Here is an 18,866-nt window from a genome sequence, read left to right as displayed (position 1 = left end):
GAGTGACAACATAAAATTCAAGGCAACAAAAAATCAAATTAAATGTAGGCCTGTTGCTAGACAGATTAGTTCCTTCTGGTAAAAAAATTCACAGAATCACAGAATGTTAGGGATTGGAAGGGACCTCAAAAGATCATCTAGTCCAATCCCCCTGCCAGAGGAGGAACACCTAGATGAGGCTACACAGGAAGGCGTCCAGGTGGGTTTTGAATGTCTCCAGAGATTCACAGAGTCATTGAATGGTTGAGGTTGGAAGGCATGTCTGGAACTCATCTGGTCCAACCCCTCCTTGTGTAGGCAAGGCCGCCTGCAGCCGGTTGCCCAGGACCATGTCCAGGTGGCTTTTGAATATCTCCAAGGATGGAGACTCCACTACCTCTCTGGGCAACCTGTGCCAATTTTTGGTCACCCTCACAGTGAAAAGGTGTTTTCTTATGTTCAGAGGGAACCCTCTGTGTTTCAGTTTGTGCCCATCACCTCTGGTCCTGTCACTGGGCATTAGTCACTGATATTAATCTGTCTCCCTCTTCTTTACTCTTGCCCTTCAGGTATTTGTCAGGCATTAGAACAGGCTGCCCAGGGAAGTGGTTGGGTCACCAGACCTGGACGTGTTTAAAAGACGTGTAGGTGTGCTTAGGAAAATAGTTTAGTGGTGGACTTGGCAGTGTCAGGTTTACAGTTACACTTAATGATCTCAGGGGTCTTTTCCAACCTAACTGATTCTATGATTCTATTCCATAATTCTATGACCTTCCAGAGATCTGCCCCATTGAAAAAGAATGCATAGGCAGTATGAATGTCAAATATGACTGTAAACCTAAATGAGTTAAATTAATAACTTATGCATGATTTAAAAAGCCCAATGTATAACAAATCATTCCACTCGATATCAAGCAACAGTACCTAGTATAATATTTTCAGAGCTTTTGTTGCTTCAGTTTTAAGTATCCAGCCTGAAACACATTGAATATGATTTGCAGAGGAAGGAAGCATTTCTGATTAGAACTAAAACCAACCAGAATGACACAGACAGGAGCTCAGGTTACCAGACTGAAAATATCCAAATTGTATAAAAAAGGCACCGAAAGACTAGCCTTATTCTTTTAGAACACAGTGCACTCCTATCAAATTCAGTGACCAAATGCCTGAACGCATCAAGCAAGAGCAGTATCTTTCAAATATGAAAGAGCACTTTACTTAATAGTTTGAACTTACGGAAGAAGCACTTCTTGAATGTTGTTCCAGATTGCTTTACCTCCTACTATGATGGCAAGCTGAGTTGTGAGTTCAAGGAGACATCCACCTGGATCGCACTGAAGGTTGGGAGAGACATGAAAGATTTTCGAAGTTGGGTAACTTTTCAGGTATGAATGACGCATTTAAAATAATGCATTCCTGGTTTGTTACGATAACTTTCTTAAAGCAATACGAAAAGACTATTTGGGCAAACATTTTCATTAAGGTATGCAAAAGCCATTTCCAGGCCACGCATTGTCGCATGTGCTAGGCTGACAGGACACTAGAGAAAGAGTGAAATACCAAGTGAAGTCATGCAGCTTTGCACTGTCCTGTCACCAGGTGATGGTCACCTAGCAGAACAGGAATGCTTCTACTGACGTTCACCCCTTCCTCTCCGTGCTGATTCACAGGTTGTTTGACCATGGGAAAATAACCTTGTCTGGGTACACATAAGACATTTCTAAGCCCAGCTGGTCTTGTGTCATATTCTTTTATGCCAGGGGTTACTAAGGAGGTGATTGGCTTCAGAGACAGTCACTTTTTGAACTCTCATGTTAAATATGTACAACTACGTTATACACTCCTAACTGCATCAGAACACCTGGACTAATGGCTCCTCCTGTTTAAAAACACTATCATGAATTCTTACCTCTTCATTGCGATACTTTCCTAGCCAATAAACTGGATTTCCAGGGTGACCTACAAATTTACCCTTAAAGAAGGCTATGTAGAAGCATGAAGAATAGTAGTTGACAAACTGGAACAAGAACATCTTTGTGGTCAGACTGTTTTCATAATCAGTCTGTGTCCTCGGAAGCTCTGCAATTAAAAATAAAAAAATATTAAAAGAGCCGACCTACATATAACCTACAAGCTGCTTTAGAGCCACAGCTGGAAAAGTATGTGTATGCCTTGTATTCCTTAATATGACTGAGAGAATTATAAACCAGATTGTACATAATCCCCATGTCTACTGTAACCAGTATGCTAATTCTAAAACTTTATGGGTTGTAAAAAGGAAATAATTTGTTCCTTGACAATAAAGAAAAAGAGCAAGCAAAAATTCTGATAACTAAGGGAAAAAAAGCACCCAAATCCAGCACACTCAGGAAAGATGCAAATGTAACACTTTGAACTGATGAAACAATATTAAATTAAACTATATTAAAACACTGCGCTACTTCACACATCTAAAGTAAAATAGCTACTTTAATGTTGATGGCCTGGATATAAAGAATAATAATATTTGTGACTGTTTGTCTATTTAATAACATGGGAATGGTATCTAGCTTTGGAAGAGTGACCTTATTTCATTTATTTACAAGAAAATAGCTATTCTCCCCATAAACAAAAGCTAATGTAATTGAATGCGTTATGCGTTACTGATCTGTTTTCATAAAGCTTGGTTATTATAGTAATTTTCTTTGCTTTGTCTGTTTCACAAGCACAAAACTGTAAACAACTGATCTTTCATGCTGGCTATACAAGGAGTTTTCAAGCAAAGAGCTGAATATCAGATTCCTTTGATATTGAGAAAACCTGTATTTGAAAATTTCTAGGTGGTATTGTGTGATTTGGTGCGAAAATTCTGAAATATGTGGTACTGGTGTTTGTTTATTAAAATCCTTATTAAACGCATAAATGCTATTTTTTCTTGCTGTTTTACCCCAAGTTTCTATCTCAGGTACGGCAACAACATACCGAAGTCAGTAATCAGGATTGCCACTTTTTCATAGACAACATTGAGAACCATAATGACTATAAAGCTGATGAACGAAGCAGTTACTGAAGTGGCTGTCTGAGGGGTCAGGTACTTGCGAATCGCCTCCGTTCCACTAATGTGCTGTGACAACGTTGCAGAAAACGCCAGGAAAACTGAGAGCCTGTAGACAATTATTCCGATAACTGAAGCAATAATCAAAAGAATCTGCCAAGGGAACGCAAGAAATATGTTAATGTTGAACCGTTGACTTTGGGAAAAAGTGAGTTTGAAACTCTTTTTACAATGGGCAAATGGAAATCTGTTGTGTGCCTGTCATTCCATTGCAAGAGGATGATCAAATAAGATAGAAGGCAATAAATATAGAATCCATAAAAGAAGTCTTTTTTTTTTCATGCAGCATAGTCAATCTGCAGGAAAGAAAAGAGATCATCTGTTGTACGACTAATAACAAGACTTGTAACGATGAAAGCAAAGATAATGAGATGCATAATCAAATCTTATGCCTTGAGGCATGTGATGGAAGAAATTTCCCTTTTTTGACATTGGGCAATTGGCAGGATGGCAAAAATACTAGCAAGCCTGCAATGATGATGGAGGGGGATGTACCTTCTCTTTCCCATGATAACATTACAAACTAGAGACCCCTCAAAGGAACAGACAGATTTTAAGCCAAGCCATGTTATCTGCAGGAGTTGTAATAATGATCCACGCATCCCATCTTGCTTGCCATCTCTTCTCTTTCTTCTTCACTTCCTGCCTTTATTTCTTGCTAGTTCTCTAGCTATTATTCAGATTAAGGTCCTCAGCACTGCAAATCTTTTTTCATTACCTCTGCAAACTGCTGCCTACCTCCCCGTCCCTGCACATAATGAGTGCAGTAACACAGGTGGCAAACCCAGACCAAACCCCTTCAACCTGAAGTCCTGCCTATTTAAACCCAACAGTGAGCCAGTATTCTTCCCTTTGTGATTCAGACGTGTTAACGCTGAGGCTCTCCTGGGCTGCCAGCCACCGCTTTATCTCCTGTCTGTCTCCTGTCACCAAGGATGAGGTCTCTTCCAGCTGCTGTTTGTGCTACAGGCAAGGAGGACACGCAGCACGCTAAAACACTGAGCTTACCAAGGCGCCCTCTCCGGGCATGATCACCATGTTATATATTGTTTCATGGGTGACTGGTCTGCTTTTAAGTTTCAGTTGTAATTAAAGTGGCAGCAGCTCTGGAAGATTAGAGAGGGCCCAGCTTTCCTTAAGTGGAACAAAAACCCTGAAAGACGCCCTGGACTGTGAGACATGATATTGAAGCAAACAGTTGGAACAAGTAGGATAGAAACTGTCAGGGAGGAAAGCATATAAACCAAAGTCTTTTCCTCTACTTCCCCTGCCCCCAAAGCAAAGACATTTGTCTTAAAATAATGAGGGAAAAACCAATGAAGCACATTCGCAAGTGTATCTCAAAAGCTACAGCTGCAGGATGTGTTGATACATATTTTTTGTTGACTATATGCTAGCGAGTGACTACAGCTACCATCTTCACGTGGGCCCATACCTTATGGGCTTGGCTTATGCATCAGCTGGAAGTCCAACCGAACCTGTTCCACTGTTACCTTTTGTTCTGTTCAAGAGGATCTTTATTTACACAGTTACTAGAGATGGAAATTCATGAGGTGAAAGAATAAGAGAACTTTACCCAGAAGAAGACTGCACTTGTACAGAAAGTCATCCGTATGCACTTCCCACAGGCAGTGTATGGCACATGTTCTTCTTGCTGTAAAAGATTTACGAACAGATTAAGGATGCACCCAATTTTTTCTTCATTTTTTTTGGTGAGCTCCAATTACACCCTTTATGATACTGAGGGCAGAAAAAAGGAAAGAAGTCCCTGACTGTGTTTCCTTCACTGCTTTGTTATCCTGGAAACTCACATTTATTCACTGTTTTCAGTCTTGCCTGATTACAGGTATCTTTTTTTTGCTGCTCATTTTAAGATAAAAATTACTTCCATAAAGGCTTCCATAGAATATCCCCATTTCTTTCTAACTTCAGCTATGACAGTGTGCATAATCCTTTTGAGTGGACTTGTCTTTCTTGGCCGGTCATGGCATCCAAGGTCATTATCTGTCAAACCTCATTGGCTAAAATTAGCAGGCACTAAAATTTTGGTCCCTGATCTCCGTATTTCTCAATTTATTCCATAGGAACAATGCGATAGCTTTCCCAAGGAAAATGCCTACCTCAATATGGTGGTGTGAAAATTCACTGGGTCTTTGTAGGATCTCTGAGGATCAAAATCACTACATTTTAGTGTATTCTTCACTCCTTGAGCTGCCTGAAAGGAACTTTCTAGCTATGACTTGATACATTACAGGTAGCATAGGTTTATAAGCCTTTAAACAGAACCATATTTTTTGTAGTACAAGACATAAAAAGAAGATCTATATAGGATAGTTTCAACTATGGCAGTTAATTTTGCAACTTTTCAGGTGCCCTCTAATAAACATTAGTATAATGTGAATGGAATGTGAAAGCAATGCAAATGATCAGATAAATGCCAGAGTAATATATTGACAGAGAATAATAAAAAGTGAAGCTGAGCTGGAGTGAGCTACAGAAACTGAAGCTACTCAAAATATATAATAAATAGAGATCTAAACTAAGATCCTCATAAATATGAATCCTATTTCATTGAAATGAGGATTATCCTTGTCTCTGTGAGTTTGCTGTTATTAATCATAATTGCATCCACATGCACTTGGCAACAATACATATTTATACATGTTTCAAACAGAAACATCTTTGGTTAAAAAATCAGTCTTGGCATGATAGATAATGTAACTTCTTTCCCTCTATTTTCCCTTTTTCTCCTGATGCATTCTTAGGCAAAGATAGCAAACGCTCAGTGATCTTGGCCTCTGGCAGCAACACTGAATTATTTCTTGGGGGATTTAATAAAGCAGACTTAGTCTCCTAAGCTGGGGACAGTGCCTACTTCTGTTTATTTATGACACAGGAATCTCAGCAGTGCAAGCTCCTCAAACAGGCAACCACATTAAGGTGCCTACAGTTAGGTATAAATTTCCTCCCACGCAACTGTACTTTATAAATTCACTATTTCCAAGCCAGCTTATCAGGTCTCCTTGAAAGCACTGCTGATTTATACAGCCCCAGTCCAGATTCACCATTTCCATAGTGTCTTCTCACAACACATCTATTGCAGTAGCCATCACCAGTTATCAGAATATTCCTCACCTGTGTGATTTCATTCATTACTACATGAGTGCATCGAGCTTCATATTCTGGGCGCACTTGTTCTTCTTGCTCTAAGTACTCAACTGTGTCCCATTCATACTCCAGTTCAGCTTGTCGTCGCTTCCAAAACTCCAAAAACAAAGTAACTGTCCAGAAGACAAACAAAGTGAGGGATAGCATGTGAGTGTTGTACGCTACTTGGGCTGTAACATGTGGCTCATGTTTTCCATACAGATTTCCACAGACATGGAATAAAATCCTTATGGCTACTGCAATGGTGAAAATAACTGGATCTACTTCTTTATGCAACTATTGGCTTGGATACACAGGTACTTTAATAAAAGAAACCTGGGATAAATGGTGTTGTAAGCGCATGTTAAAGAATACATATACATTTGCTTTCTGCCTAAGTCTAGAATATGAGCACTTTGGATTTCATATTATAGACTGCTTTTGAAAAAGTTTATAACTGGATGTGTGAAAAAAGCAAGTTGTTTGGATAGGCGAAGACAAAATGCTGGAGAGTGCAGGACTTCTAGAAAAGAAAAACTCAGTAAGCCAAAAATTGCCACAGGGAAAAGCTCATGTTCATGCAGTCTGTAATTTTTGTATGGACAAATTATCAGTTTGCAGACTACAGGAATCAATGCTGGTTCAGGTAAAGTGGCTGAAAGACAGATCTCTTTGCTCCTTTTCTAACATGAATCTGAAGGGCCTGCAGCTCTTTTTGCATGTCCTGGATCCTAGAAACTCTCTGGGCTGGGTCAACAATTTCCCTCGACTGTGGTCCCACAACTGGAAGCACTGGGGGATCAGGTACAGAGAAGCCTAAGCGGTGCCAAACTCATTACCTTGTCCTGAGACATGATGCGGGTAGATCTGGCAGCAGAGGCAATGACAGGCCCAGCTGAGAAGGCTGGGGAGAGCTCAGGACGATGGGTGTCAGTACCATGCTCCCAGGGCACCCAGATGCTTTATCACTGACAAAATGCATCCTCAGATTAAATGAGTGTTGTGGCTCTGCCTCCAAGAGGAGTTAGTGTCCGCTCACTGCACTCCTCATTACTCCTACTGCCTGGGAGTAATTAAACCTAAAAGTATTCCTTTTTATTAGTTTAGCCCCTCGTGCTGAATGATGAAACGTCAATGGCATGCAGTTACAAGTCCAAATATTAAAGGTTATTTCCAAAATCAGGTGTGGTCAATAAACGCCAAACTGAAGCATTTAAAACCCAGATAACTCCATGGGCTGGGCTATGAGATGACCTTGGCATCCACACACAGGCAAAACCCCAGGAAATCCTCCTCCCCAGGTTATTCAGGGGCCTCTTTCACAAGGACTTCTCAGCTAATTCACGCTTGGAAGCACAAGGTCCACTCCAAGCAGTGGGCCAGAGGATCACATCTGCCTTCTCCTGCAGAGCAAGGAGATTAGTCTTCCATAAACCTCTGACTGCTGCCCAGACTGAATCAGCTACAGGCTGCAATGATTTGCTCCAGCTGCAAATCCAGCTGCTGCTGGGGAGTCCAGAAGTGCAGGGCTTCCTTCTGCAATGGCCTCTGTGCTAACAGCAGAAGAAGGGCACAGAACATGGGGACAGCTCTCTCAGCCCCAATAAAGAGAAAACTTGTACTAGCCAAAATAGGCCAGCAGCCAAGTTGTGGCTTTCAGAGCAGGCAAGGAGCTGCCGCTGGATTTGGCATTTTCCTTTTACTTTGAACCAGCATTTTTTTAACAGTGGGAACAAATGAAGTTTCAGAATCAGGAGATCCAAGTGCTAATTCCGCCTCACATCAGCAATTTGTGGTGCCCCCTTTTGCATGTCCCTCAACATTGCATTCAGTATGGTCCAGGTATTCTGCCTCTGAAGCTGTCACCCAGGACTGAAAAGAAATGCCTCCACTGGAGAACATTTATTTAACTGGTCTTATTCGGGGAGGGGACCCAGTGATGGCAGCAAGTGAGGTGGAAGCTTCTGCTCCAGGAGCTTTGCCAGTCTAGTCATGCCATCATAGCAGAAATGGCAGAAGTGTTGGTCCAGAGCATTAACGTATAGAGGGCTAACTCCTGAGGCCAAATTCCCTGGTGTTTTATGCTGCTTCGAGATCTTTGAAAAAAATATGCAATTATTAAAAGTGTATTCATGATAATGATGCAATAATATATCTAAAAATCTAATATTAATTTGTTTTGGACCAGAAGGTCTACGAAAGTATTAGAGCAAGATGAAAATTACACCTCGAATAGTACCAGGACCATGGGTCATTTGGATTCAGTACAATTTTGACTGAATTTCTGTAATACGATTCATCTCTTTATATAGTGGACTTATGATAAGAATACTAATAGACCTTGTAGCCATCACTATAACCATGCAGCTCAGCTTTGTAATTATTACTCTTGGAATAATTCTTCAAAACGGGAAGCACAATTTTAATTAAAAAGCAAATTGAAGATAGATTAACTATTCAGATGACAGAAGATGATTATGTTAGTATCAAAATTCTGATTTATTTATTTAGATAATTTCCTGCTGATATTTTGATTTTAGTGTATATTTCGAAAGAAATCTTCTATTTGAAATGATATGTGTCGTATTTGTTTAAAGCAGTAGCTATTTTGAAGCTCCTTAAGTCACCATAGGAAAACAAAAATACAGTGTGTTTTAGAAAGAAAGCAAATTATGTATTCTTGTCAGTCTACCTATGAATTCAATAGTGCCCTGTTTATAGACCTAACGTGTAACTTATTTTGGAAATTTTTGGATAGGATGAGGCAATAAAAGCCTTCACTAATATGAAGAAAGGAAACTGTGTCTGGGAAAATAAACCTTGCCCAATCCATTACAGGAAGACTTATTAGAAGGGTGTGTTATAGCAGGACAAGGGGTAATGGGTTTAAAGTAAAAGAGGGGAGATTCAGGCTGGACATGAGGAAGGAATCTTTTACAATGAGGGTGGTAAAACACTGGAACAGGTTGCCCAGAGAGGTGGTAGATAACCTGATCTGGTTGAAGATGTCCCTGCTCATTGCAGGGGGTTGGACTAAATGACCTTTGAAGGTCCCTTCCAACCCAAACTATTCTATGATACAGCACCAAGTAGTTTCACCCATGGGAAACAACCTGTTTTCAGAAACATTTTCTCATCTCAAATATAAATCTAGTGCTTGTAACTACCACACATTTTAGAATAAGTTTCTTAATAAAAACAGGAGGAAAAATATCCTGGGAAATACAATAAATGACTATTTTTCATTTGCGTTGCACAGTCACACAGCTGTTAATAGGCACAGGCAGGTCCAAAACTCTTTGGAAAAAAACCCAGCTCCTCTGCCAGATACAGTTAAGCATGTGGGTGGCTCCTGCTGGATGAACATGAGGCAGCTCTAATCACTTCTCTTGGACTTTTCTCCAAGTCAAATGAAACAAAACAGACACTGAAGACTAACTTTTAGGTTCTAAATTTTTTTATTTTCTTACAATGCTAAAAAAGAGTTCCTGTGAGTATATGTATCTTCTATGGAACTACCTACTAGTGAATTCCTGAGTGCTAGAAAATGAAGTAGTTGCAAATGTATCCATGTTTCCTAGGCTGATGCTGAGGTTTAGCCAAAATCAGATGAAAAACCATAGTTGTTGAAATCAACTTACCCCATATTCCCATAAATACTGCAAACACCAGTGTTCCAAAGCTATCAAATATACAGAGTTTCTGGAAAAATGGGAAAGAAAAAAAAGGCTTACAATTTAATCAACCATTTTTTCTTCTACACTGACCTAGAACAGAAGCTGCTTACTGAACGTGTTGATTTTCAGATTGTATGTAGTTTAATAAACCATCTTTATTGATTGTGTTTCCTCAACTTCTGTCAACGTACAACACTCTCCAGTAAATTAAGGAAATTAAATGCAAACCTCAGAATTAAAAATATAAGCCAAATATGCAGCAAGAGGATAGTAAAATGGTGTGCTATCAAACTTCCTTCCATCTGTTGCACAGGAAGAGGAAAAACAGTGGCTCTGGTCTGAGAACTCAGTATAGAGTTAACTATTTTTAATACAGCCACAAAAAGAAAATGAACACAGCTGGTTCTCAGGGGTGGGATGTCAACATATCAAGCTAGTTCATAAAAACACATTCTGATGAGATATCTCTGTGGTCACAATTTGCTTTTACTTTCCATCATAGTCTTATCCCTGTATTCTTATTTCTTTTACCCTTTATCTTAAGAGCACTGAAGCAACACATGAAAGCTGGGCAAAGTATTTCTGATGAACAGGAGAAAAATTTCAGTTTTGGAGTGAGTGGATCTATGGAAAGCAATGACAAAAGGTGAACATTAGCCTAGTGAGACAAGCTAATGGAGAAAGCAAGCGAGGTTCCTTTAGAGAAGAACTCGGAGCAAGAGCCTGGCTGTCACAGCTTACAGGACACGGCTGTGTCACAGCTTCTGTCACAGCCCCATCAGCCTCTCCATGTACCCATCATGACAACGCAAGTCAAATTTGAGGCATGGATCCAGATAACTTCTTTGGGGAGGGAAGGGGCAGAATTTAGAAATGCCAAAACATGCTTTGAACATTTCCTTAGCAAATTTGATTCAGAGCTACTGAATCAAGACTTTAGTAATTGAATGATTTTTCCACCCCCGAAAGGAAGAAATGCCCCCAAATGAAACCAAAGTGTTCCATTTCCAATTAAAAGACTACTTTAGTCCTGTATCAAATATTTGGAAGCTATGTGAAATTTAAAAAAAAATAAACAAAAAAAAGAGCAAATATTATTTTAATCTTTAATCAAAGTGGAACAATTGATGTTATTGTTGTTTTTACTTTTCAAAGTTCAGATGCTGTATCAAAAGGAATAACTATTTGCATAGTTCCAGCAATTCTGCAGAACATTAGTCAAAGAACAATATAATTTTATATGTAGTACAAGAGAAAATGCAACTGAAGTTCAATAGCATGTAAATGTAGTTACCTTGGACGATTCACAAGTGATGGTGAGGTTCCAGTAGGTACATACTTTATCACACTGAGGGCACATTATAATATTACCTCCTATGCTGGGATCACATACTTCTTGGCTAAAAATAAAACTAGTCAGTCACTCACAAACACTGAATTCTTTAGTTCTTTTTCTCACATGAGGACAGTACAATAATCTCAGTGAATTGCAGAATTATTACCAGTGATCTGCTCTCAAGAATTCCCACCTGCCCCATCAATACACGTCCATTTCCATTCTTAGTCCTCATCTCAAAAACGGATGACACGGGGGAAAAACAATTTCCATCCCTTGCATGTGGTGGTAATTCTCAAAACTGCTCACATTAAAAATAAATCAACTCTTCAAAGATCTCACATGCTGATTCAAGGAATTAAAGATCTGTCTCCTAAGAGATGGATGACAAAAGAGTTTGGCTTATCTAAACTAGAATGGTGGAGGCTGAAAGGTCGTGTAATTTCTTTCTATGAATACATCAGTGGGGGTAAACACCAGGGAGAGAGATGAACTGTTTGACTAAATGATGATATCGTCAAAAGACTAGATGGGTATAGGTTGGCCAAAGGAGTGGAGCTGTGGAACAACCGTTCAGGAGGTTTTGAAAGGATGAACACCCTTCCAGAAGGGGGCACACAGCGTGATGGCCTGAGGAGGATTTGGCACAATGACGCAGGTGTTTTTTCCTGGGTGATTTTGCCATGGTTAAATTTGGTCATGTTCGGGTGAGGGAATTTGTGTCAAAACTATGCTTCTCCTCCCAATGTATCCTGGACAACTGAAGCCCCCTGTGCTGTTGTTTTTCCTGTTTTCTTCTCACAAAATAGACGAAAGAAAGTTTGGGGGGTTTTATCAAGGTCTTTGGATATGTCCTTTAGGGATTTTCACAGTGAAAACGATGCGTTACAACAATTTATATTGACTTCTGTTTGTCACTCTTATCTTTCTGTTTGTACACTAGGTGTGGGGAAGCTAGTGCAAAATATAAAGAAAATGATGAAATAACAAACTCTCAGATGTCTATCACTGTAATGGTCCATGGGCACTCATTATACCTCTAGCTCATATTTTATGGCTTTCCCTCCAAATCCACTACCATTAGTTGTTCTCAGACTCTTTCATCTTTGCCTCTTTTATTATGCAGTATCTAGCAAACCCTGCACAGTCCCACTCTGTAAGGGACTGATCAAAATTGTGTGTGATATTAAAATAGGCCAAATCAGGTACCTCCATGTGCAGTTGTCCTTTGTCAGGCATCCATACAGAAAACAGCCAACTCCTACAACCGCAGCCACAATCAGCATATTAGTGTAAAAGCCCAGCCAAGCAAAGTAGATTCCAATTGTTTCTCCATAGTATTTCCTGTGGAGGGGAAAGGTGGTTTGTTTGTTTGTTTTTCTGAAATGCGAGTGAATTCGCATTTCTCTTTCAAACGGTTCTTCATTTCATACATTTTGTGCCAACTCACATCGTCATATTCCTCTGGTTTGAAGTTTGGAATTGCAGAAGTATTACAGCTGGCTATTTCTACAACCACTTTTGTGCTTTTAGAAGAGGAGAGGAGGTGCGGGGAAGGGGAAGAAAAAAGAAAGAAAGATCATACTTTGCAAAGAAAAATTTTATGTGGCTGTCTTTCCGTGCATTGATTTATCATGAAATCGTGCTCAAAGTAAGTTCCAGTGCATGAGCTGATACGGGGGTGCGTAGCTGCCCTCAGTACTGAGCTCTGCCTCTTTGACATCCACAAAACCAGACCTGTTACGCAAATTCCTAGTTCCCTCTGCATTAGTCCAGCCCTAGTCACACTAACCTGATGAAATCCAGAGGTTGCAGTTTGAAGATATTTTTTGGATGAGCCCATTCTCTGTAGAGAAGATACCGTTCATTTGGGCAGTCAGGATCGGTTGACGGGTGCCTAAAACTAGACTGCAAAACAGAAAGGGTGCGGGAAGAAGATAGGTTTAATCTGAGCAGCACAGATCAGCTCTCATCTCTGTAGACTCCGTGCCGTGAAGCCAGGGCCTGGAATAGCCTTTTTGCCCCATCTCACTGTGAGCCAAGAAAAGGAGCAGGAAGGCAGCTCTGGGAGAGCACCAGGATTCGGGATAGAAGGTTGTTAGAAAGGCACTGAGTGCTAAAGCAAACGTTTTACATATGTGAGCTGAAAATAACAGAGACTCATCATGAACTTAAATCTAAGCACATGTCAGCGTCTTGGCACTTAGGTATAGAAAATAGAAAAGGATCCATTTTAATTAGAGAACAGGACTGAATTAGAATGGATTTTAAGTGGCTCTAACATGCTTTGCTTCAAAATCATGTACTGGAATGAAGGCTGGAAAGTCTGAGGGATAAATGCAAGGCTTGTAGTCTCTGTTTTAAATTTAAAAGAGAGTTCACGTGGAGATAATCCTCGTATTTTTTACTAGGTTATTTGAAAACCTATTTCAATAAAGGCTATTTTATTTGAGGGAATTTTCCATGCTATATCTGTGATGCAACAAGACAAGTGACATTTGTAGAACTCCATAGGCTACTTTTGATTTGCAGAATAGTGGTGATATATCATTTTAATTGTATAAAAAGACAGTCATTAAATACTAAGCATACTGAGCCCAAATTCCCCATGCCGTGACAGAAATAGCCTGCAAGGCAGGTTTTAAATCTTTAAAAGGAAACCTTAAAAATGGATAGTCATGAATGATATTAACTCTATCCTGTAAAGCTTTGGATTGCTTGCAAGAAACATGATTTGTCTTGATTCTGCCTTAAACATATCCTTGAAATCCTTGGAGGCCTCCTGAATACTTGAAGCAGACTCCAAACAGCTGAAGCAATTACCATTCCTGACCTCCCATGTTCTCAGTGTCTTCTCAACAGAACACATCTTGGACACAGAACGGTGGGGGTATGGGTTGATAATGCAGAAAATCAGCTCTCAGTCTTTGCTTACTGTATCCCATTTGCAGCCTCACATGGAATTTTTCCTTAGTCAAATACTCTGAAATCTGAAATTTTCTTTTTCTTCGCTATAGCTAACCCTTGTATACAAACCATTTTTCAGATAAGTTACTTCTTTAAACGATATCCTTTAAAAAGCTTCAGAAGTGTAGCTATAAAAGCTGGATTTCTTAGTGCAAGATGAAATAGAACCTCAGTTAAACTTTTCTGCACGTGGCTCTGACACGGCCTGTGAGGTGTTGGACAGGCTGGACAGAGCCTTCCTCCAGAAACACGGGTTTCCCTGCGTGTATGTTGCAATGTTTGGAAATTCTGGGGATGCTTTTAACTTCGTGAGACTGACATGCACCCCAAGAGGAGATTTGTGGTCTACATCTTTATTAAAAATGTTGATATTAGATAGAAATTTTAATACCGAAAAATTGAATTCTAAAAAACGAGACAACGCTAAAATTTATTTAGAACTAATGATACTGTGCATCATGGGAACCGTCACTCAGGCCAGGCACTTTACGGAACTATATCTCCCAGAGAATACAAGGTTAACACCTCCTCAATGAAATACATTGTTCTTCAGTCATGGAGCTATATTTTTAACCAAAAGTGCTTTGGAAGAAAATTTCTTTATCCAAACTACAGCCTATTCAAGTATGTGGATATAATAACCAGTCAAGGAGTAAGGTAAAGCAATTCACAGTACTTTTATCCTTTGTTATAAACTCCACAGATATATTTCAAAACACATTTTAATTATAAGCACCGGACTTACGTCATGAAGGGGAAATGCCGCTTTGTAGATTCCAGTGTCCAGTAACTTGTTAATGCCAAACTTTTTCACATTGTTTTTGGTTGCATATTCCACACGGGACAGGATAAAATGAACCTGAGATTTAGAAAATATTTTTGTGTCTCTTGCAACATGGAAGTAATAATACACAGCTATACTTGTTTCAGCTTATAATCAAGTTATGGAAGGGTAAGCAGAACAGAAAAAATTATTTGCAGGGGGTATATGAATCATTCCAACCCCCCCTTTAAATTCAGGTGGAACAGAAACAGAACAACTATATGGAATGTTTTCCTTCTGAATTGTCCAGGTTGTTTCATAAATGACACAGGACTATTGCATGTCAACATTTCTAATCTTTCTAGATGCTTTCATGAAGGTAATCACACTGATTTGATTAAATTAATCTTTTCTTTTTAAGATTAAATGATAGAAATACTCCATAGACTTACAATTCGGCTTCTAGTTGCAGGATTGAAAAATGTGTCTTTGTCTTGAATATAAAAATTGGACAAATGTTCCTTTTGAAAAGGGGCAGTGAAAAACTCTTGCTCAGGTTTGATGATATTTTCATCCACTCTGAAGAGTCTACTAAACCAGTTGAAAGCTGAGTCTCGGGTTTTCAGGTCATTGGGTTGCAGAGGCAGTTTGATGTGCATAACCTCAGCGTATGTGCACAGTACTTCCCAAGGTGCATGGACTTTCACAAAAATAAGTTTTTCATCCAAAACCTAAAATGAAATAATATTAAAAATATGTATGTAAGAAAATGAAAGGATTTTTCATAACAATTCTTAAACTATACAGAACTGTCTTCCTCTTTACAGCTCACAGATGACCTATTTAAAGTTGCATTCGTTATCCATCTTAACAAATATATTGTTAGCTTCTGTAAAAGCTTCCACATGAGGTGGAAACACTCAGGAGAGAAAGGTATATAAAAAAGACAGCTAAATGTTCCCTTAATGCTTAATATTTACACCTCTGCAAAGTATTTTACAAACAAAGTTTAACGATGCTTCCCCTGTTTTGGTTAATTAGGAGTGTTTGTACTTGTAGCCCGGCAGGGCGGCTGTGGCTTTGGAGCTGTCAGTGACTCCCCAGCAGCTCAAGTACAACTCCAGGGTGATGAGACTCGATGGAAGCAGGCTTAGCACCCATGGGTGCTCCTGGGCAACATGAATTCCAGCTTTGTAGGGAGAATGGGGACCAGGAAAGAGGAATCAGCTGAGACTGCTAAGAAAGACAGCACGGGGCACATTTGCTCCCAGTTGCACACCCAAGCTGGCACCAGTACACAGCAGGAACCCTGACAGCCAGTTTTGTCTCCTGTCTGCACATCACCTGTAGATCTTGTATTGACGCCCTGATTTAGTGAGTCTCAGCCACATGAAATGACAGTATGTAGGTCATTGGCTCGGGAATGTTGGTCAAATATCTGATTGAGCCTGCAGAAACTGAGAGTTTCAGAAGTTTTTCAGTCATGATCACGGCAGAATAATTGAAAACTGCAAAATGTAAGTGTAGCAGCAGGTCCATGTTTACTTTCTTATGAATGTGAAGAGCCAGACGGCATGCTTGGATGTGCAGTAAGATACTGCTCTCACTGCAGAAACCAAATACCATGATGCTATCGATTCGGAGTCTAATTTGGGAGGAAGGGGCAAAGTGATCTTTTCTGGAGCTCACCATAGATGACCACACAACAACAAACTTAGACTGGAAGTAATTGTCCTGGATGGGGATAGCCGGACAGGGTGCTGCAGCCCGGGGAGACAGGAGGGAAAGGAGCTCTGGGGGGCTCTAACCCTCCCTGCAAGAGACAACAGCGCTCTTGAACTGCCCACAGGTGACATTGCAGCCCGAAATACACAAAGCATGTGTACAAGCAGTTGCCCGGTGCCAGGCCCTGCGAGGAGCTGGGTCATGTGCAGGAGCTCTTCTGGCAGGGGCATTCTGCCCTGGACACCCACTGGCTTCCCAAACGTCCCACACGGCCAGAGCCGGGGGAGAACCTCTCCTCAGAGCACAGCCAGTAATTTTTATCTTCCAAGTGCTGAGCAAACACAACCTATGTAATCTCCCAGCTCCCCATCTTTTATTTTGCAGGGGAAAGAACAGACATAAATTTTAAAAGATTTTACATGGGATCACAGAGACGTTACTGATGGAAAAAAGGTGGGCCTTTTTCTCCTGAGAGGAGAGAAATGTTACCATAAATTCATATATCAATTTTTTTGCCATAGGGGCAGCTTTGCTCTCAGACACAGCTGTTCACACAGAGAAGAGCACTCACCGACCTCGTTGCTTCAAGTTGCAAGCCATTGTTTATCAGGTTTGATTCATATACTTGTCTCTTCCTCTGTTAAAAGGTATTGAACACTGTAAAACATCTGTTCCAAATTTCAGAAATACATATGCATGGAAGAACAGAATTGCCTTCCGAAACACAAAAATCATTTATTAGGTTATCTCTATAGCCCACTTGACAGCTACTGTGGTGATAGGTACAGTCTTACCTGCTAATCCAGATTGGGCTTTTTATTGTCTGATAAGCAGTATTGCCCTCAAATATAATTGTGGAGAATTCATCCTGTCAGTTTCCGGTACAATACAGAGGTAAAAATGTGCCCCAAATTTGGAATTTTGAGAGCAACTACCCCTGAAACTTGTGATCTCCTTCGCCTTTAGTCACCAATTGACCTACTGAAGGCAGCCTCTGTCCCACCATTAATTTGCCCTTTAGAAAGTACTCTTCATCTCAAGGGCTTTCCACCCCGCTTTTCTTCCAGCCACCTGTAATTTTATTCCTCATTCCTAGTAATCACGTGAGTGCACACAGTGGTTCAAACTGTACTAGGTGTCTACATTTTAGTCCATGGCTAAGCATCCTCAAGGGGAGAAGACAAGAGCTGTAGCACTTGCAGAGTCAGTGCAGCTGCTCTAGGAGCATTCGATGTCCTCGGAAGGACGTGGCAAGTTTCCCTTCATAAAGATGAAATTCATGGATCATTTTAATTTCACTTCACAGTACCAGCACTTTGTAGCAGTGAGCTGCAATAATTCTGAAACGTCTTTGCATTCTCAAATTTGCTTCTCCACACAAATGACCTCCCTCCATAAAACACCCAGAGACAAGCAGACCCTCCCACCTCAAAATACAAAATATACAACCCATAAAGGATTTATAAGAAACTCTGAAACTTCATGTGGAGTAATCCAATTTAAAAGCTATCAGTATCAACTGGATAGTTTCCCAGTGAGCTATTTGTTTATGTAAGTCAAGGCTAGCCAGCCCTCCCTGGCCTACAGCTGGATGGCAGCATACCAGCGTGAGGGAGGGAGGCACCTGTGGGCAGCTGGGGCCACGATGAGGTTTCTATGAGCAGTTTGCCAGAAGGAGATGACATGAACGCGCTGGGGACTGATGGCTTTGCTCCTGGACCAGGCCAGGCTAGGCTAGCAGTGAGGTTTTTAGGGTGACTTGGTGATACTACTTTCTCACTCCCAGATTGCTGTCATGGCACTGGCCAACGTTTTGGTTTTTTATATGCCATGTGCTTAAGGGATTTGCGCCTACAACTAGTGGAACTTTGAGTTTTTAAAAGAAGAGTGGTTGAATGGTTTATGTTGCCTGCTGCTCTATAGGAGGACTAATTGCCCTAACATCTGTGCTTAAGATCCAGTCTTATTGCTACTGTGAAGGACCAGAGTCAACAAATGATCCTTTAGATAAAGTGTGAGGAACTTTGATAGGTACACAGAAACTGGTCCTCAGGACTAGACCCAAGACCCACTCACTCTAGGGGGCAAACCCCAGATGTTTCAGCAGAAAGGGCAAAAATCTTCAGGAGGAACAGGTCAGTTATGTTTCCACACAAGTTCCATCCAGTTCTTCAATGT

At 40.4% G+C, this 18,866-nt stretch overlaps 1 protein-coding gene across 1 annotated transcript in view; it reads right to left on the bottom strand.

Moving 5' to 3' along the window:
- ANO6 (anoctamin 6) overlaps positions 1–18,866 on the bottom strand; it is a 72,226-nt gene that overhangs the window by 8,940 nt on the left and 44,420 nt on the right. The window contains 12 exon segments of the mRNA XM_065658462.1: positions 1,216–1,313; positions 1,889–2,058; positions 2,941–3,166; positions 4,650–4,727; positions 6,209–6,354; positions 9,862–9,922; positions 11,192–11,297; positions 12,443–12,577; positions 13,026–13,141; positions 14,946–15,059; positions 15,416–15,694; positions 17,260–17,325. Coding sequence (XP_065514534.1) covers positions 1,216–1,313; positions 1,889–2,058; positions 2,941–3,166; positions 4,650–4,727; positions 6,209–6,354; positions 9,862–9,922; positions 11,192–11,297; positions 12,443–12,577; positions 13,026–13,141; positions 14,946–15,059; positions 15,416–15,694; positions 17,260–17,325 — 1,595 coding nt within the window.

Source organism: Caloenas nicobarica, chromosome 1, assembly GCF_036013445.1.
Source record: "Caloenas nicobarica isolate bCalNic1 chromosome 1, bCalNic1.hap1, whole genome shotgun sequence".
Taxonomy (NCBI): domain Eukaryota; kingdom Metazoa; phylum Chordata; class Aves; order Columbiformes; family Columbidae; genus Caloenas; species Caloenas nicobarica.
Note: the sequence above shows the minus strand (reverse complement) of the source record. Positions and strands in the feature narration are given on the sequence as shown.